We start from the raw sequence: 21719 nt of genomic DNA, 5'->3' as shown, positions 1-21719 counted from the left end.
GGGTGGAATTTATCAAAATACTTTCTTAGCGGATGCCTACCTCATAATATCTACCTGCATGCCAAAATTCAGCCCGATCCGTCCAGTGGTTTGGGCTGTGCGTTGATAGATCACTATGTCTGTCAGTCACCTTTGAGTTATATAGGTTTTTGTATTTTTTATACCCGCGGCGTCTTAACATGTATGAAACCACTAATTACCGTATGTTTATCTCAGAAACTACTGGTTCGAATTAAAAAAATATTTTTTGTTGAACAGACCATTTATCGAGAAAGGCTTTAGACTATATAACATCACGCTACAGCTATTAGAAGCGGAGTAGCAACGAAAAATGTTACAAAAACGGGGAAAATTATGACCCATTCTCTCTTTTGTGACGCAAGCGAAGTTGCGCGGGTCAGTGTTTGATATTTCGTGACCGCGCCCGCGAGTCAACGTGGTTGAGCACTTACTGTTTACATAACTAACGCGCAAAACAATCTTACATTGTATATAAGTATATGAAAAGACAACTCCCGCACTATGAATTGCTCTTGTGTCGCGGGGACTTTTACAAACATACAAACAACGGACACAAAGCACAACCAGACTCGAAACAATAATTTGTGGATCGCACAAATAATTATCTCGTGTGGGAATCGAACCCACAACCTCCCGACACAGTGGTATCGGCGTGGCGACCTAAACCACTGCGCCACGGAGGCATTACAGGAACTTTCAAACAACGATCATAAAGTACAACTAGATCCGAAACAGGTATTGGTGGATCGTACAAATTTATTTTTTACTAGCTGACCCGCGAACTTCGCTTGCGTCACATTAGAGAGAATTGGTCAAATTTTTCCCCGTTTTTGTAACATTTTTTACTGGTACTCTGCACCTGTTGGTCGTAGCGTGTTGATATATAGCCTATAGCCTTCCTCGATAAATGGGCCAAATTTCAAATCGGACCAGTAGTTCCTGAGATTAGCGCGTTCTAACGAACAAACAAATTCTTCAGCTTTATAATATTAGTATAGATGTGGAAATCGAACCTACGACTTAACGACGCAATGGCTAAGGCGTGGTGACACCCAACTATTGCGCCTAGATCTCTCAAAACACATAGGACAGATACAGACAGATAAAGTCACAGACAATAATCTAGTGTTTTAAAATTGAATGTATTCTAAGGTGACTTTTTAAAGTGCTTTTATATTTAAAACTTATATCACAGATATTACATTAAAACTTTTTTATATCCGTATGTACAACCATATGTGTATTTAAATTACTCTTGACACCAAAACATTTACCACAAATATCACATTTATATTTTTTTATACCTGTATGTACAACCATAATATGTTTATTTAAATAACTTTTTTCACCAAAACTTTTATCACAAATATCACATTTATATTTTTTTATACCTGTATGTACAACCATAATATGTCTATCTAAATTACATTTGTGACTAAAACATTTATTACAAATATCACATTTATATATTTTTATACCTGTATGTACAACCATATGTGTATTTAAATTAGGCTTCTGACCAAAACATTTACCACAAATATCACATTTATATTTTTTTATACCTGTATGTACAACCATAATATGTTTATTTAAATAACCTTTTTCACCAAAACATTTACCACAAATATCACATTTATATTTTTTTATACCTGTATGTACAACCATAACATGTGTGTTTAAATAACCCTTATGACTAAAACATTTATTACAAATATCACATTTATATTTTTTTATACCTGTATGTTTAATTTCAGTGGGATCCAAAATTTTGGTTTCAATGGCTTGATGTTTTTTAAGGGGGGTTGAAATTTGAATTGTTTTGTTCTGGGCTGTAACTGGTGGCTTAGGGGAGGGGGGAGGTTTACGGTCTGCGTTAGATTTCACTATAATTTCTTCAATATTTGATGCTATTTGCCTTGTATTTTCTGGTTTTTGTATAGCCAGCTTTGGTTTCTTAGGGAGAGGGGCACCTAAATAATGACAAGTATGTTTGTCAAATCAAATCAAATCATTTATTTTTGCAGAAAGCACTGTTACAAAGATGTTATAATAGGTATACATAGTTTCAAGTGTTCCTACCATTGAGTGGCATGCAAAAGAGAATTGAAATAGCATTGTTATTAACTTATTACATATTACCTATGAAATACCATAATTTAAATGAATAATTAATTAAATTAAGCTTAAAGACAATAAAATTCAGGCACTTTGTAGTAACTTAATTGGTTAAAACAGTCACCACAGAGAAATTTATAAAATAACATAGTTTTTTTATTTATAAATATATGAATAGAAATATATGAATATAAAAAAAAAAACTTGCATGTGGAAATCGAACCTACGATGTAGTGATCATCTTAACCGCTGTACCTATATAGAAAGGTTAAAGAAGGCTTACCAAACTTATGAGCGTATCCTTTAGGTGCATTATAGGACGCAAGGTTGACATGCAAAGCATTTGCGAACTCGCTCCCGTAGAACACCAGCAGCTCCGTGAAGCGAGGAATTATTTTGATTGTTCTAAAATATGAATTAAGCCTTAGTGATCGAAACTCGATATTCCTTCATGATAAAATTATAAAACAGGGACTTCAACAAGATATTATGTTTTTACTATTATGTACTTAGTAAATAATTTTAAATAAATAAAAATATGTTCTAGGAAATCCCATTAAATTGTATTCATTTTAAAAAGAAAACTTTATTGTATGCTTAATGCTAAATTGCTAACCTGAATCAGGAATTGAACTATATAATAGCATATTAGAATTTTTTATGTCAAGATAACTAATATAACTATCAATAAAAGAATATTATTATTATGTCACTCTCACACACACTTGCACTCACAACTCACTACCACACATAAACATGAACACACTAGTTATGTATAATTAAGATATAATAAAGATGTAATGACCTGTAATACAGCTGTCCCTTGTACTGATAAGCGACGAGGTTTTGTTCAGACCAGTGTCTGGAGCAGTTCACGTAACGCATCCAGTTGGAGCGCGCGGCGTCGCCCGCGTCCACCACGTGACTACGTTTGTTGTTGCGATCGTATATCTACATATTATACCGATTGTAGCACAAACAATTAAGTCTTGAGAAAGAAGATACAACAATGACTTTTCCAAGTGATGTGTGTATTAGAAAGAATGATCTCTTGTTATAACGGTGAAGGAAAACATCGTGATGAAACATGCCTGAGAGTTATTTTAAACATTCTTGAAGATAGGTCTTCAACTTGTATTTGACCAGCAAACTGGCTTAACCTCTCCCTCATTCCGGGAGGAGATTCTAGCCCAGCAGTGGGACAGAAATACGTTTTTTAAATATAAGACTACTTACACATAAGTTTCTAACCCCCGGCTTCTAAGTACATTTAACGATAGTTTATCTATTCAATAGCGTTTTTTATGAGTTTAAACGCTATTGAACAGATAAACTACCGCTAAATGGACCTCAGAAACCGGTGGTAAGTATTATATAGTGAAGTGTATATATTTACCTGCCAGCAGTACATAGACTCGAGGTCGGTGGTGCGCTGTCCGCGGTACGGACCGAAGCGCACGCCGCGCGGCAGAGTCAGTGTACTGAACACGCCTATACCCGCGCCTGATATACGCAATTAAATATGTTTCAGTTGATATTTTTTAACCATTTGACCGCCACGGTCGCCTATATTTTTGTCGACGTTAGACGAAAGCGTTGTGAGCACATTCTGATTTGTCAAGTAGGTACACATAAACTATTAAGGCTTGTACAAGGTTTACTAGACACAAATTCGGTTCGGCATTTATCGCCCTAACCGGGCGGCAAAGCCGAATATTATTATGTGTAGATGAACCCGATCGGGCACAAGCCGAACAAGTGAGTCGAGACGGTTTTGTTGTTCTATAAATGTTGCCGAATCGAGTGTGTAGCAAACTTAAGTGTTTAGTACATTGAATAGTAACATTTAAAGTTGTGATTTTCATAGGACGCAATTTTATTTAATTAAATAAATAAATATTATTGGACAACTCACACACGGTTATTTGATTCCAAACTAAGCAGAGCTTGTACTATGGTAACCAATTATAACTGATAAACATACTTATATACTTCTAAATATATACTTATATAGATAATTTGACAACCAGGCTCAGAACAAATACTCGTGCTCAACACACAGATTTGTCCCGGGTAGGATTCGAACCTACCACACGCGGCGCTACGGTTGTTGCGGCGAGGTGGCCGCTTAAACCACTGCGCCAAACGTGCAGTTAATGAGTCACACCAATGATTTTTGTTATGAGCATATTTAAAAACTAGGTACTTCAAGGATAAAAAATCTGTTTTTATTTTTTTCGTATCTTCAAAAATGACCGAGATATTAAATGTCAAAGTATGGCCTTCGCGCCAAACTCCGGCGAAGCGGCCGCACGGACGTGTGACGTCATCTCGTGACACTGCTATTTCGTCAGTACTTGCCGATACCTACATAGGCTCGTTGCGCTCTCGCGGTTTCGCTTTAAATAATTTGTTTTGCTTATAGTGGACAAACAAAATGGTTAGAAAATATTGTATTGTTCCTATGTGTACTAACTCCAGTGAAAAAACACCCCAAAAATTGTATTTTCTGTACCATGTAAACTGTTTTATATTTTTGCAAAAGACACCTAATCTAAAACTTAAAGCCCGGTTCTGATACTGTCAAGCGCAAATGTTAAATAGAAGTTTATTGCCTTTTGAACACTTCCTCAAGATCAAGATGCCATATCATGTTCATACATACCTAGCAATGAACTTCTACCTAACAGTTGATACTATTTAATAAGCAGTTCAATGACCTCACAGGCGGCGGCGAGCCGAGCGCGGCGGTTGAGTTGGCGTTGTTTTGTTTTGAAAAAAGAACCCATGTTTATTAAATCTAATAATATCAAAATTAAAATGTTAGTTTAAAAGTTCTCATTACACACCCAATCATATAAGACTACCTACCTACAGAGTAGATTCATGCGTTCATATGATAGCCATCAACCTGACTGAAGTCAGAGGCAGGGGTGACAACTTTTTTTTTTATAATATTATTTTAAAACTATAATACTATTAACACAAAAATATTATTTGTATACGAGTTCAACCTTTACCTGGGTCTAGTTGATGATTGTGTGCGTGGCGATCGAGATCGAGGATATCTTATTTTACAAAAAACACGATGATTAAATTTATAACACATACACATACTCAGACTCTTTAAATATTAAATGCAAATCACTTTTCAAATCAAAACTCCGCATCACCCGCAGTCGAACAAGCGTGTCTGTTGCGTCGTGACGTCAGCGCATAGCGCGCGAAGCAACGCAAATTTAAAAAAGCAGTGAAACTTTATAACGCTGTAACTTCGGTAATTTTGATCCGATTTTGATAAAACAAAAACTATTATTATCAGCATAAGTACACAAATTAAATGCAGTGTGTTTAATAGTCATATTTTGATGTGCTGGTGTGACTCATTGTAACTGAGAACCGCAAGCAAAGGCTTAAAATTGTACAATTTCAATAAACTAGCAGTGAAAAGTAAAGCTTAATGTAGGTACGATAATTTATTTATTCTCGACGTTTCGATCGAGTTACAGTGGTCACTAGTCGATTTATATACAAGTTTCTAAGTAGTCTTCTCTGTGTTGCGCGAGTTTCTACATCTACCCTCGTTTGGTGTTCACTATTTTTATATTAATTATTCGAAATTATTTGTCAGTGCTTCATTATATAATGTTGAAGGTAACTCAAGGAGACGACGCTTAACGCTTCAGTCTGTGACCACGGGACGTCCAGCAATAAATAAGGTATCGTAACATTCTCATTAAAGTATGTAACTGATTTTCTAAATTCTATGTTGTATGTACCTCCAACTTGCATACAAGGGTCTTTAATAAATTGTACATATACATACATACGCAATGCCACGCCTTCTTCCCATAAGGGTAGGCAGAGACACAAAGATTATTTTTTTATTTATTTTCAAGGTACCTAATTATTTGTTTCTAACTACGTTCCTTTTTATTCACTCAAAAACTATAAAATAGCATACAATACTTTAAAGAGATACATACTACAAGATATCTAAAGAATACTTTAGGATACCCACTACACTATATTTAAAGAATCCTTTGCTTTGCAGTGTGTTTCTTACCAGGTATAATAGATGGCGCTAGATGCAGGAACACGTGCGGCACAGTGAGTGCGGCGCGCGGTACTAAGTTCCAATATTTGTTCTTAGACGATACCTAGCGGGAGATCACAACCTAGTACTAGAGGTCTAAATAAGTATTATAATTTCAGAAGTATCAAAACTGTGTAATTGATGACTTTCACTATGACTGAATAAATAAATTGGTACAGAGATGTCAACGGTTCAAATACTGCAATGGACAATTTTTTTTTTTAGTAGAGTAATGCTCAGTATAATATTGTTCGTTGGATAGTTAGGGTCTTAGGAAAATATGGCTTTGATCTCCGCGCTTCGGAAAGCACGTTGACTTAGTCCCAAACGGATAAAATATTCTGGCCGCCAAAATAATACTGTTCTGGACTGAAGGACATTACTAGGAGTAAAATTCTAAGCTCTTAGGTACCTACAATACTAAGAAAGTATTATGTTAAAATACCTTATCATCTGGTATGACCAACAAAGGGCCGTGTATCGCGCAGTACTCGAACACATAGTCGCCGCACTCCTCGCAAACTGTGCAATATACGAATGAATTATAATTATACTATCTTTTACCCGCGTCTTCGTCCGCCACCTAAATTTTCCCATCATTTTCCAGGAGTAAAAAGTAGCCTATGTCCTTTCTCGGATATTAAAATAACTCCATACCGAAGTTATTGATTGAGTAACAGACAGACAAACAGACAGAGTTACTTTCGCATTCATAATATTAGTATGGATTTAGTAAGAATTAGGATTGTCGTATAAATTTCAACTTACAAACATATTCATCTAAGCTGGGCTCCTCTGGTTCATAGTAGCTGATCCGTTGTTTTTGTCGTAGCGTGCGAGACATTCTGTAAAACGTAATTTATGTAGACGATACAAAAGTTTACAATTCCATGTAAGTACCTTTAAACCAAGCATTGTCTATCCCATAAAATAATTCAGTTTAATTGAAGGTATTAATCGATTTCGGGGGAGGCGGAGTCAAATTCAAGTTTTCCAGCTCAGCTCAATAAAAGAAGTCAGAATCCAGACACAAAAATGCGAATATCGGCCTTATTAATAGTATTACGACATTACAATTTTGTAATGTACCTTTAAAAAAACTATTAACAATATCATAATTATAACAGGAATTAATAAAACTTCAATAAAGTTATCATCAGCCATTACCTACAACGGCGGCAACAGCTTTTCCCGCCAAAAGCACATAGTCCACAGGCGCGCTTTCCTTGATTATAGCGCCATTTTCAAAATTATAGAAATACTTATGTAGATATACGAAGATATTCATACACCTAGACCCCTATGTAAATGTTGAATATTGCCGTAATTAGATATATTCATAAACAACGGCATTATTATTATTTATATAATGCTGAAATAAGTTTAACCTCAAAAATACCTAAGTGAAAAGTAGCTTCCCAGGAAAGTAAACCTATTCTTAGGTAAATTCTTATGGCACGATAAACTATTTTACATAAGACCTGTAGTGTGTGTGAATAAAGTTACAGATTTGGCTTTTATACCTAACAATGGCGTAAAATAATTATTTTCTGTTTATATCCAGTCACTCACCTGTATATTTTCTTAAAGCATTACTTGAAATAACACAAATCGTACCGATAATTATTATTTAAACAAAATCTAACGTAAGCAAAAGTTCGATTGATTAATTCAATCAACTTCAATCAAGAATCAAGTGACTGATTATTTTTTTTTTATTTACTTTCCCGCCAAAACGAAAGCGCTATTTTTTACAACGTCTGACGCTCTCCCGCCTTTTTGGTCTATGATTTGACTGCCAATTATACTATGAATACTGAGTTATTTATCCAATTATAAGTTTCAGTCATTTTTACCGTAAATATGGATACTTTTAAAATGCTTCTTACACTAATTTTAAATAACCTACTTTACACGTAATGTGTGTGAATAATTACCTATCTCACAACTATTCTAAAATCGGTACCGTCTACCTAATACCCATAAGGTAGTAAACCTTATTTTGAAAAAAATATGGTTTCGTCGAAATGCGTCAATTTTAACAAATAAATAAAACAGTAGCTTGTAACATGACATAGTTTATTTCAGAATACTGAGAATGACTTGAGTGAAAGTGATATGCAGAAATTATAATTTAAATAATTATAATAAATATTTTGCGGAATTCAGATGGTGCCAGTAAATATATCTTTACATAATTCAATCATTTGTTTCGGCACTAACAAGGGTCTCCACTCCATCACCGCCATCAGGCTGAAAAAACAAAATATATTACTTCACTAAACCCGAGGGACGATTCTCTGCCACTATCAATAATATCGAAAATAATTGTATGAAAATCTGATCAGCGCCTCTAGTGGGTACTATGGGAAATAATTGTGGAAAAGTAAAAAAATGTATTAACATTTAAAACGTCAAACCTTCGACACTCGACAGTACCGATTGTAGAGTATCGCGCTACTCTTCCACTTACTTGCATATCAGCCACAGTCAAAGGAGGGTCATCTTCTCGCAGCACGGTTTCACCATCCAACTTTTTTAGATTAGGCAATCGTCTCGCGGCTTCAGACCTCCATGCTTCCAATTCGCAGCCGTCGTAAAGAGGGTTTCCAACAAAAAGTAAGTCTTCTAAATGTGCTAATTCCTAAAAATATCAGTAGTGACTGGTTACTTTCAACTTTTTGTTTTCAATAGCAGCGATACCTACAGACTACTCCAGACGGCAACTGCATACTTCCTTGTCCAAAATGTAGTTATGACTTTTCGTGTAGAAATTAAAGTTATATTTTGATTCGCTCTTAAAAGTGTGCCATCGTCGCGTCGCCGCGTCGCCGCGTCGCCTCTTAGTCTTAAATTACCCTTATTGGACAAAATTCCGAAAACTTAGGATTTTGTTTAGATTGATCGTGAGTAAGTATTAGTTGGGTGTTGGGTGAGGAATGAGTACGAAGAGTTACCTGTAATTTATTAAACTCGGCCCACTCTTTGACAAGATTGTTGCTCATATAAAGGACTTTCAAACTCTTCAACACGTGAATACCTTTTAATTTTTCTATTAAATTGTAGGAAATCCATAATTCTTCTAGAGTATCGCCGAGACATTCCTGAAAAGAATATAATTAGTACATAGGTTCCCGATACCGCCTGTCACTTGAGCGTTGCTTTGCGGGCGGTATTGGGTCCAAAGACAATTACTAAGTAACAAAATAATTAAAAATTGATACATCTTTTATGTAAATAAGATATTTTGCAATTTCTATTCCTTTTGAAGGTATTACCAGCCCCCCCCCCCTTTACTTTTGAATTCGAAGACAGCCATATCGGCATCTATCCCATGGGCATTAATAGGTGTACAAAGTTAACGATTTTTTTCTAGTAGGTACGTGGGTTCAATATTGCACTTCTACTAAAGTAAAATTATTATATTAGGATTCTATTATAAAACTAAGTAGATAAACAGTGAAAAGTTCAAATAAAGTTTTCAGTTACATTTATTATATCGCTTACCATGCCGGCAAAAGATTTGATATAATTTCTGCCTAAAGATAAAACTCGTAGTTTTTTTAAACTATTTAGTCCAGTTACTTTTTCTATCATGTTTGTTGACAAACTGAGTTTTCTGAAAAAAAAAATAAAAAAAAGTTAGTGTTTTTTATTGCTTTACTTTTAATAATTTTGCAATTAGTTATCAGAATAATGTTTTTTTTATGGCTTTCCCTGTATTCATTGTAATCTATCTGTAAATTCGGCAAACGTTAAAGATATCACTACAGCCGTTTTGTCGCTCAAAAGAGATAGTGTGTATGAAATTAAGTCATTTAGTACGGGCTCAGTGCAGAACATTGATTTGCTGTTGGAAATCTCAGTACCTATTTGCCGAAAACTTACTCGCAGTTTGTTAAGGCAGCCAACGAGTTATCCATTTTTTCAATGGGTGGCCATTGAAATATTAAGCTTACTTCCGTAGCGGTCGCTGCTTGTAGCCCCGATTTATCTTCCCATTTCTTAATTGCCTCTTTAATAGTCGTGGCTTTAGCCATTTTTAAAGAAAATAATTATTTTCTAATATTTTGTTATTTCGATTCTACCTTGGCAACAAAAATATTGATCAAATAAAACTGTACCTACTGTTCCACAACTAGGTCAAGTTTGTGAGGAAAAGTTATAAGTAAATAGAATATGTTTAATTTTATTTTTCAAATGCATAACAAAAATAAAATCATGATTTCTTTGAGATTGAGTCTTTTTGCGCGATGAAAACGAGATGTTCTACAGAGTTGCTAGAGTAAAAAATCTAGGTTATTGAACGCGAACCTTCGATTGATGAAATGGCGTCGTTTCTTTAGTAAATTGCCACGCCTTGCTGATTTTCAGTGTATTTAGTGATTATTTCGCAGTTTTTCAGGTAATTCTTGTATGTAGTCTCCTTGGATCGATCTTGGTAAGCTTTCATAATTTTGACATTTCGTAATCGCCATACTTTTTATTTTTTCTTTTTTCGGCTTCTTTTTTTTAATTAAAAAAAAACAAACGCCAATCTATTCTCAGATCGGTGAAAAATCGAATTTTATAAGGTAAATATAGCTTTAATTTACATTATTTTCGAAATATATCAATATAATTCGCTATAATGGTTTGTGATAGAATTTATTATGTGGCATAGAAGCGCAATTGCAACATAAATACACCAACACCTATTAACTTTTTACTAGGTTCCGGCGCCATAGTCTAAGGTTATCTTTTTATAAAAAGTTATTTTTGACAATTTTATATTCCCGCTTTTTCATTGCTATTTGAAATTTATATTATTATTATTTTTATAAATGCTTTAGCATTCAAGATTTTATTGTAAGTACTGTTGATGTCATCAATCCAACTGCATATTGTAAACAATGAAAAACCAAAACAACTGCAAATTACGTTAAAATTTCATTTCAGTCATAAAATTATGCATTTTGTCGTGTAAAACAGTGTAATTTAATTTGTCTAGGAGGTTCTGTGCATTCTAATTAAGTTTATTTGCTCACATAACTAGAAAACAACACGAAATAGCAAGAGTAAATATTAAAATGATATGCACTACATTGAACACTTATATACAGTGATGTTATGTTATTTTATTTTCAGTTTCCACAATGGCAGAACAGCAAGAGAGATATGTAAATGTCGTACCAATATCTCGAATTAAGATTAAGGTCTGTATAAAATCAATTCTATAAAATTATTACTGATAATGTCTGATATTATGAACTAACTGACCCGCGCAACTTCGCTTGCGTCACTTAAGTGAATGGATCATAATTTTCCCCGTTTTTAGAGCATTTTTTACTGGTACTCTGCTCCTATCGGTCGCAGCGTGATGATATATAGCCTATTTATAGCCTTCCTTGATAAATGGGCTGTCTAACATTTTCAAATTGGACCAGTAGATCCAGAGATTAGCTTGTTCAAACAAACAAACTCTTCAGCTTTATAATATTAGTATAGATTTATTGTAAAACATGTTTTCTCCTTACAGAAAGAGGTGTGTCCTCCTCTAGAAAACGATGTTGTACACTGTCGTCTATGCCCTAAGGGCTTTGCCAGTGAGATAGCGCTCCGGAACCATGCTAAGATGGAACATATTGATGCGTTTGCCACCGGAGACCCTTCAGTATGGACACAGGTTGAAGAGAAACCGGTAAGTTTACTGTACTCACATGTATTTCTTAACTAACCTACAAAAAAGGAGGTTGTCATTGATATTTTTAAATAATATCATATGTAGGCGCTCATAGCCAGTTGCGCTCACCGGTCGGCAAACGATCTGTGAGTTAAGTAACCGTTGGCGCGGTCATTCTATAGATGGGTGACCGCATAGTCGCGTCTTCGTGCTTGGGAGGGCACGTAGAAAGTCGGTCGCGGTTGTTTTCTATTAAGATAACAGTCGCTAAGCCACGTCAAAGGCCTTCGGGCGGCTTGAACAACTTTGACTCTAGGTTGACCACTAACCATACGAGAAACAAACAAACAAAACATCGTATTTACATGGTAAATATTATCACCTTTAAATTTCTCTTCCCATTCTTTCCGGGAATCTTAATTTTAGGACTGCTTCTGTGGCGCAGTGGCTTAGATCGCCACGATGCAACCATTGCGAGAGGTCGTGGGTTCGATTCCCACACCGAACAAGTATTTGTATGATTCACAATCGTAATTGTTACGGGTCTTGTTGTACTTTATGTCCGTTGTTTGTTTATTTGCAAAAGTCCCCGCGACAAAGCAATTCTAAGTGCTGGAGTATTTTTAACAAATATATATTTTTTAATTTCAGTTGTTAAAACCAAAGACAGAAAAAGACAACCTTATTCGTTTTAAAACTGAGCAGATAATTTCTGAAATGGAGCCGACCAGCCTTATGACATTAGCTTCGAATGATGTCAGTTATATTATAATACAGTCTCCGGATGGGCAGGAAACTCAGAGGAAGAGAATAGAGAGGGTTATAAAGAGGGAGAGGGAGAGGGAAGAGAAAATTGAGAAGCCTGTTGTTGTTAAAAAGGAGAAAGAGACGGAGCCTATTACGTAAGTTTTATTCATATTATAATTTGAAAAATTGCGCCAGTCTGCACGTTTGGCGCAGTGGTTAATGTGGTCACCTTGCCGCAGTAACCGTAACGCCACGTGTGGTGTGTTTGGATCCCACCTGGGAGAAATATATGTGTGATGAGCATGAGTTTTATTATAAGTATGTATTTAGATATGTTTATCAGTTATTTGGTTAGTAGCTCTGCCTAGTTTGGAATCAGATGACTGTGTGAGAGGTCCCACAATATTTATTTTATTTATTAGTAGCTGACTCGCGCAACTTAGCTAGTGTGACATAAGAGAGAATAGGTAAAAAATTTCCCCGTTTTTGTAACACTTTTTACTGGCACTCTGCTCCTGTTGGTCGTAGCGTGATGTTATATAGCCTATAATGCCTTCCTCAATAAATAGGCTATCCAACAGTGAAATAATTTTTGAATTCGCATCAGTAGTTCCTGAGATTAGTGCGTTCAAACAAACTCTTCAGCTTTATAATATTAGTATAGATTACAGTAACTAAGTTTTTAATATAAACTGGTTTCTAAAAAGCTTGTCAAATAGTGAATTAAATAAATTATTTTCAACATTCCAGTGGTCCCTTCGAATGCCTGCAGCCGTCGAACCTGGTCGCCGACGGCACGTGCCACCAGATCTTCTTCTCTTGCTGCGAGTACTCCATACACTACCGAGACGAACACACGCGGCGTCGCAAGGGGCTGCGGTGTCAAGTGTGTGAGAAACCTCTGGCTTGTACTGGTGATGATGCGCCGGCGCCTTTTACTTGTGAAGTGAGTAACATAATTACTGTTATACAAACAAATAGAGGTAGAAATGTGTGATATGCAGCCACATTTTTAATATTACGGCTTTTATACAAGAAAATCTAGACAGAAATGTGTGATATGTAGCAACATTTCACTGTTACGAATGTTAGTCACATATAGTAGGAGGTAAAAATGAGTATTATGATGACTTATACAAGAAAATAGGGGCAGAAATGTGTGACATACAGCCACATTTTGTCATATACAATGTTAGTCTCATATAATAGGAGGTAAAAATGAATATTATGATGACTTACACAATAAAATAGAGGTAGAAATGTGTTATATACTGCCATATTTCGCCGTCCATAGTCCCATGTAGTAGGATATACCGGGCACATTATCAAACTGGGGTATTTATAAGAAAAAATCATACAGAAAACATTACCAGACCCGGGAATCGAACCTGGAACTTATCAGCAGTCTAGTAAACACTATAAAAAACTACCACTAGAAAAAAAAATACCCTGTTACTGTCTCACTGCTGGGCAAGAGTCTCTCCTACAATGAGGGAGGGTTTAGTCCATGTATGTCTACAAACATACAAACTACTAGATAAGTAGTAGATACACTACCGAGACGAACACACGCGACGTCGCAAGGGGCTGCGGTGTCAAGTGTGTGAGAAACCGCTAGCTTGTACCGGAGATGACGCGCCGGCGCCTTTTACTTGCGAAGTGAGTTATATTACGACTTTTTTACTAGAAAATGTAGGTAGAAATGTGTTATATACACCCGAATTTCATCATTAACAATGTTAATCACATATAACAAGAGGTAAAAATGAGTATTATTTCGCATTTTTTACAAAAATGTAGGCAGAAATGTGTTATATACAGCCAAATTTGATAATTAACAATATTAGTCACATATAATGGGGGGATATACCGGGCGCATTATAAAAAAATCCTACAGAAAGCATTACCAGACCCTGGAATCGAACCTGGCACTTATCAACAATCTAGTAAACACTACAAAAAACAAATTAAAGACCCTGTTACTGTCTCACTGCTGGGCAAGAGTCTCCTTCAATGAGGGAGGGGTTATTCTATGTATGTCTACAAACATACAAACTACTAGATAAGTAGTAGATACACTACCGAGACGAACACACGCGACGTCGCAAAGGTTTACGGTGTCAAGTGTGTGAGAAACCTCTCGCTTGTATCGGAGATGATGCGCCGGCGCCTTTTACTTGCGAAGTGAGTGATATAACTAAAATAAAATTATATATAATACTTACCCCCGGTTTCTGAGTACATTCCGCGGTAGTTTATATGTACAATAGCGTTTTTTTTCTATGAGTTTTAACACTATAAGCAGTGGTAGCCGAGTGGTATAAGTTGACACCCCCCACCCGAACCCGAGACAGCACACTAATGACTTTTCGAAGTTATGTGTGTATTAGAAATAATTAGCACATGCTCCAACGGTGAAGGAAAACATCGTGAGGAAACCTTGCATGCCTAAAATTTATCTAGTACATTTATTGAGGGCATGCAAAGTCCCCAACCCGCACTTGGTCAGCGTGGTGGACTCAAGGCCTAACCCCTCTCTCATTACAGGAGGAGACCCTTGCCCAGCAGTGGGGCATTAATGGGTTAAATTTATTATTAGTATAGATATACATGAAAGTTTAGGCAGAGTTGTGTAAAATACGACCGCGTTTCGCCATTAACTACGTTAGTGCCATGTAATAGGGGGCGAGCTTGCCATTTACCAAGCACGTTACCAAACTCCGGTACTATTAAGAAAGACTCTGTATATAAATAAGGAAACAGTGGCGCAGTGGTTTAGGTCGCCACGCCGATACCATTTATAGGGAGGGGTCGGGAGGTCGTGGGTTCGATTTCCACTTATTTGTGCGATGGAGCTATTATTTGTGCGATTCACAAATAATTGTGTCCGTTGTTTGTATGTTTGTAGAAGTCCCCGCGACACAAGAGCAATACTTAATGCGGGAGTGGTCTTTAAAAAAAAAAAATCATCATTGACTATACATGCCACGGGAATCAAACCTGAGACCTCATGATCAGCACTGGCATACTACCAGCTACACCACAAAACACTCTAAATAAAATGACACAAAAAAATCCATTTTTATGCTGATATTTAAAATGTTATGTTATTTTCAGCTATGCGGTATGGGGTATCAGACTAGCAAGGAACTGACGGAACACACGGGTATAGCTCATATCAAACTAAAGCCGTTTGAATGCAGCATCTGTCATAAAAGATTTACACAACATGTAAGTATAATGTTTATCTTTATATAAATAATTCTTATGTAAGTGTGTATGTCACTGAACTTCTCGTAGACGACTGGTCCGATTTTAATGAAATTTTTTGTGTGTGTTCAAGGGGATCTCAGAATGGTTTGGATTCACAATTTTGTCCGCTGGACAATGTTTTTTTATTTAACTTTTATGGCAAAACAACGTTTGCCGGGTCAGCTAGTTTATCTATATAGTACTAGCTGACCCGCGCAACTTCGCTTGCGTCGCATAAGAGAGAATGGGTCAGAATTTTCCCCGTTTTGGTAACATTATTTACTGGTACTCTGCTCCTATTGGTCGTAGCGTGATGATATATAGCCTATAGCCTTCCTCGATAAATGGGCTATCTAACAGTGAAAGAATTTTTCAAATCGGACCATTAGTTCTTGAGATTAGCGGACTCAAACAAACTCTTCAGCTTTATAATATTAGTATAGACATCTATTTTTTTATATCATTTTTTTATTTCCCTTAGGGTGGCGTCCTACAACATATGAGAATGCATACCGGTGACCGTCCATTCCCTTGCACTTTCTGTCCTAAGGCGTTCACCCAGAAATCTGGACTCGATCAGCATTTAAGAATACATACTAAGGTAAGAAAGATATGATTGTTATATCCAGTAGTGCAGGCAGAAGTGTATGAAATACACTCACATTTCGTCATTAACAATATTAGTCCCATGTAATACGGAGCGAAACTATTGCCATATACTATTAGGTCGGGGAAAAAGTCTTTTCGCATTATAGTATGTATGAACTTGTAATAAAATCTCTTTGGCTTCAAGAATCACAGATGAGTACACAGTTCACATTAGGTTTCTTTCAGTGAGCTCATGAGGTACCCAAATATCGAGCTTTTTTGTGTAGAGAAAAGATTTTATTACAAGTTCCTACATACTATAATGATCAGCAGGTTCTGATTTGTCGAGTATAGACGACCGTGACGGTCAATGGTTTAATTATATTTATTTAGCTACAAAAAAATTATTTACAAAAGTTATTTTTTTACAGGTGAAACCCTACCGCTGTGTAGTATGCAACAAGACCTTCTGCCAATCAGTTCACTTGCGACAACATATGAGAACACACACCAACGTGGCTCCATTTCAATGTGGCATTTGTGACAAACGTTTCAAACAATCCAGTCATCTAAACTATCATTTAAAGAACCACAACCCAGCGGTCCTCAGCGATGGGCAGAAGGCTAAATATGCAGAACTTATTGGTATGATGTCTTATTGTGACACCGTACAAGTAGACCCACAGTTACACCATGATTGGTGTCCGGAAGAGACAGAACAAACTGAAACAGCCTCATGAAAAAGTTAAAATAATTTAATCAGCCTCGTGAAGGGAAACTGTAATTAAAGTATTAATAATGTCATTTTAGCTCATGTTTGAGAAGCGCCCATAGCCAGTTGTCACCGGTCGGTAAACGATCTGTGGGTGAAGCAACCCTTGCCGCGGTCATTCTATAGATGGGTGACCGTGTAGTGGTATTTATACTGGGTGTCTCTGTGCTTCGGAGGGCACGTTAAAAGTCGGTCCCGGTTGTTATCTACACAGTCGTTAAGCCATGTTAAAGGAGTTTGGGCGGCTTGAACAACTTTGTCACTAGGTTGACTGCTAACCATATGATAAGAAGCTGATGTTTGGCTGTGAAGGTAAATTTAATTCAAACTGGCTAACTGTGCAGGACTGCGTTTATAGTGTCCAAGTGTGTGTACAATACTCAGGTACACTCTCTATTACATCACTCTCATAGTGCGGTGAGACGAACACGATCAGTGAGAGATCAGGCGCAGGACCGACGGCGACACGTGCTCTCCGAAGCAAAGAAGTCTACAACTTCAACTTTTTAACTTCGGGCAATCTCAGAATTTTTTAACAGAAAAATTCCCAAAAGACTTTTTCTCGAACTGGGATTTGAACCCGAGACCTCTGCGCCACATACACTGCCGAATGCGCCTTAGATGAAATAAAAAACGCAATTTATTGTGAGTTAGTGTATTAGACACTATTAAGGTGAAAAAAAAGATATAATGTCCAGTCTGCAATAAATTCAAAATTTTCTGAATGTATTTTCATGCAATTTTTACTAATAGATTGTGATTCTCAAAGAATGTTTTAGTGAATAATATTAGGTCGGGAAAAAGTCTTTTCGCATTATAGTATGTATGAACTTGTAATAAAATCTTTCTCTACACAAAAAAGCTCGATATTTGGGTACCTCACGAGCTCACTGAAAGTAACCTAATGCACGGTTCATTATTCATTTGTGATTCTTGAAGCCAAAGAGATTTTATTACAAGTTCATACATACTATAATGCGAAAAGACTTTTTCCCCGACCTAATATAATAAGGTTAACACGAGACGGGCCACGCTAGTTAGATATGTTTTAAAATAAGCGTTTGTGCAATGTGTTATATATTAACATAGTATAAATTTATTGTGCGGAAATAAATGAAATCGCCGAAAAGAGAGGCGCTAGAAAGACATACACAGATCATATCGGTGATGTGTTGTAAAAAGGTCAGGTGCTACTCGCAACCGACGGTCCTGTATGACAACATGTATGTATGTGAATGAAGCAAGGGAAGTTTGTAAGGATCGTACCAAGTGACGTTTACTGGTCTCTGCCTACCCCTATGGGAAAAATGCGTGATTCTATGTATTTGTAAAGGAGAAAAAAAAGATTATTTAGCTGATCTCATTAGATTTTTTTTTCTAAATTAAATGTAATTTAAATGCACTATATTAGTTATTTAAGTAATTTATATTTTTGTCATGCCAGTGTGCTGGTCTCAAGGCCTGACCACTCTATAATATTGCTTTTTAGGTACAGTATATAACGCGATCTGCTTATAACATTAGTATAATGTTTAAGATGCAATAATTAAAATTAAACCATACTGCCATTACTTAGGGTTAATTAATTCTTGTCTGCTAACTGTAACTAATAAATTATGTCGTGTTAGCTCTGATTAGGTAGGTAAAACAAATTTAGTTTGTTAAAGACAACTCCTGCACAAACAGCCCTGTCTCACTAGGACGCCATGGCGGCGTCGCTGGCTACGTATCCAAGCAGTTAGTATTGAAATGTACGTCACCTAACTCACGTGGCGACGGTGTGGCAACGGCAACGGCCGCCATGGCGTCCTAATGAGGCAGGGCTCTTACAAACCGATACAGTTATAGTGATTTGTGACTTTCAATCAATTTTGAAACTGTATATGAGTGAATATAAAACAAATCAGAGCTTATACAACGTTTATTAGTAAGAGTATAGAAATATTAAATAAATAAGTTTTTAGCCTAGCTTAGGCACTTGTCCCACCAACAGCGAGTAAACGATTAACTATCGACTATTTTCTCGCTCAAGAAACGTACAATAGATCCCTTCATAGCAAAATGTACAACAAGCAAAATGAGCACGTCACTTAAAATGTACAAATCGCATAATGTGCAAATATCAAAAAGAGCAAATCGCATAATGTACAATACGCATAATGTGCAATACTTAAAATGAACACTATACGCAAAACGAGCAAAAAGCAAAATGTACATAGTCGCCTTCGTTCACACTAACCACTTACTGCCGTTTCTTAGTTTGGGGTTTGTTGGATTCATATAGCATTGTAATAAAACAACTTCACATTCAATATAAGTTTATTTATATATTAATAAAGGGAACTTAATGAGGCGTGGTATGATATCCTTGAATCATCACCAAATAACAAAGCAATGAGGACTTGCGCAACAACTAATTCTGTTGAAATTATATTATTTATTTAAACTTAAAAGAAAACAAACTAAAATGCAAGTCTTGTATATATCATCTGTAGAAGAAATTGTTTAACGGAAATACTTTTAATATGCAAACTGTTTAGTATTTTTTTATACTTTTTATCAAAGACGATGCTCAAATATGCTTTTTTTCATTTTATTATCACTGAACATAGCTTCTTTTTTAATTTATAAATGAAAAACACTAAACTTATCTTTTTCGGAATTTTGGCATTCAAACGCCTGTGCCAACCTTCAACAGGATTAGTTGTTCGGTGTCGTTGGTTGGCACAGCTTAGAATCTTTGGGTTAAACTTGGGATACCACGTCCGTTCGAAGTAGAGTCTAAAGGCTCTCATTGCGTTGGTATTTGGCGATGATTCAAGGATTTCATACCACGCCTCAGGAATCATATTTGCCGGCAATAATGGTAAAATTGAGGACTTGCGCACTACCATCCTTTCCTCTTTGGTCAAATTCGCCTTTAGCTTTTTTGCTTTCTTGTGTATAGCTGCATTATAATGATGGTAACAACCAGAAAGATTACCGTCCGGAAATACTGTTTGGAAGGCATTGATTTGCGCAACCTCAGTCACATTTAAAATTTGTTTTAGGATACTAACAATCAAAGAAAAAAATCTCCACGAGTCGGTCTTGTAAACATGCCCTAACAGTATTATGTACATTTTGCTTTTTGCTCGTTTTGCGTATAGTGTTCATTTTAAGTATTGCACATTATGCGTATTGTACATTATGCGATTTGCTCTTTTTGATATTTGCACATTATGCGATTTGTACATTTTAAGTGCCGTGCTCATTTTGCTTGTTGTACATTTTGCTATGAAGGGCAATAGATATAACATTCCGTGTAAATAAAAGAGATGCATATACTAATAGTTGATGACACTGCCGCTTTACTAGTTTTGTTGCTAAGCGACAAGCTGTCAAAAATGGACTCGCCCAACGATTAGAACCACGGAATAATAAAAATGACTGGAAGAATCACTAAGAAAAATATATCAAATAAATTCATACTTTACTGCTCGTTAATAGAGTTTACTTTTATTCAGTTTTAATGTCTGTTCGAAAAACGGACTCGAGTGAGACTTACTTTTAGAGTCTTTGTCCCTCTCTAACAGTTGCCACTGTATAATGTTTGTAACTTATGGTGGTAATTTTAAAATTATTACTGAATTTAAATTCGGTAATTGTTGTTTCATAATGTTGTTGTTTCACATAATTTTGGTATAAAAACAATCAAAAGTAGTATTATACATTATTTATTACTCTTGATGCACACTAAGGATAGTTTGTATCTTGAAAATGTTATAATACTTAGTGATCCTTCCAGTTAGTACTAATTCTTCCATGATTAGAATACACGCCGAGAGAGCAACCAGCTGTCATTAAACAGCTACGCACTCGTTACTCGTTCATCGTCGGCGGTGGGACAAGTGCCCTACCCCAATGGGACAAAGCTTGATATTGTATAGATTCTCAAAGTAGTTTTTATAAAACTAGAGGTTTTTTATGAATTATTCTTAAGTTGTAAAAAGTATTTATATTTGAATAAATTAAGTACATTATTTTAATGGATGTTTTATTAAGAAAATTCGTACTTTTGTGGTCATGTGTTAAAACATTGTAATGGTAAAAAGAATAATTCTTATTAGGTGCTTTCTCTACCATATTAGTTGGTTGTGATGTACATTGAGCGGTAGTTTATCTATTCAATAGCGTTAAAACTCATATAAAAAAAACGCTATCGAACAGATAAACTACCGCTAAATGTACTTAGAAACCGGGGGTGAGTCATGTAAAAATAGTTTAACTACTACGAGCAAAAGATGTTCTTGGGCCGTTTGTTCTTGCTAGACTTGGTGATGACATACCTAGATGAGTAATGCTCTTCTATAAAATCTTCATGCCACTAAACATAGTGTCTTACAGCAAACCTCTTTAGAACTCAGCGTATAGTTATCTGAAACAATTTTTTTTTTCGTGGCAACATTGATCAACTAATGTCAAAT

The 21719-nt window shown here is 35.9% G+C and overlaps 3 protein-coding genes across 6 annotated transcripts; 1 reads left to right on the top strand and 2 right to left on the bottom strand.

The window, feature by feature from the left end:
• Nucleotides 1–1528: 1528 nt before the first annotated feature.
• On the bottom strand, nt 1529–7076 carry LOC142985390 (histone-lysine N-methyltransferase PRDM7-like). The gene is made up of 8 exons (XM_076133518.1): nt 7001–7076; nt 6678–6754; nt 6203–6296; nt 3533–3639; nt 2942–3087; nt 2420–2541; nt 1641–1991; nt 1529–1536 (listed from the first exon to the last, which is right to left on the bottom strand). Exons 1-8 carry the CDS (start codon nt 7074–7076, stop codon nt 1529–1531), a joined length of 981 nt encoding a protein of 326 aa, XP_075989633.1.
• Nucleotides 7077–8358: 1282 nt separating this feature from the next.
• Nucleotides 8359–10281, bottom strand: LOC142985641 (dynein axonemal light chain 1-like). Its single transcript, XM_076133930.1, has 5 exons — nt 10121–10281; nt 9740–9851; nt 9190–9336; nt 8706–8876; nt 8359–8485 (listed from the first exon to the last, which is right to left on the bottom strand). Exons 1-5 carry the CDS (start codon nt 10270–10272, stop codon nt 8432–8434), a joined length of 636 nt encoding a protein of 211 aa, XP_075990045.1. The 5' UTR covers nt 10273–10281; the 3' UTR covers nt 8359–8431.
• Nucleotides 10282–10522: 241 nt separating this feature from the next.
• On the top strand, nt 10523–21275 carry LOC142985639 (uncharacterized). 4 transcript variants are annotated; one of them, XM_076133925.1, is made up of 8 exons: nt 10523–10673; nt 11360–11427; nt 11751–11912; nt 12546–12796; nt 13392–13587; nt 15759–15872; nt 16375–16494; nt 16913–21275. In XM_076133925.1, the coding sequence occupies exons 2-8, from the start codon at nt 11368–11370 to the stop codon at nt 17219–17221; spliced, it is 1212 nt and encodes a 403-aa protein (XP_075990040.1). In that variant the 5' UTR covers nt 10523–10673; nt 11360–11367; the 3' UTR covers nt 17222–21275. The 4 variants fall into 4 exon arrangements, with proteins under 4 accessions (XP_075990040.1, XP_075990041.1, XP_075990042.1 ...); XM_076133926.1 differs by having other exon boundaries at nt 10546–10637; XM_076133927.1 differs by lacking the exon at nt 10523–10673 and adding an exon at nt 10745–10806.
• Nucleotides 21276–21719: the final 444 nt, after the last annotated feature.

The sequence above is a fragment of the Anticarsia gemmatalis genome, chromosome 30, assembly GCF_050436995.1.
Source record: "Anticarsia gemmatalis isolate Benzon Research Colony breed Stoneville strain chromosome 30, ilAntGemm2 primary, whole genome shotgun sequence".
In the NCBI taxonomy this organism is placed as follows: Eukaryota; Metazoa; Arthropoda; class Insecta; order Lepidoptera; family Erebidae; genus Anticarsia; species Anticarsia gemmatalis.
This window is presented reverse-complemented; position numbering and strand designations above follow the sequence as displayed.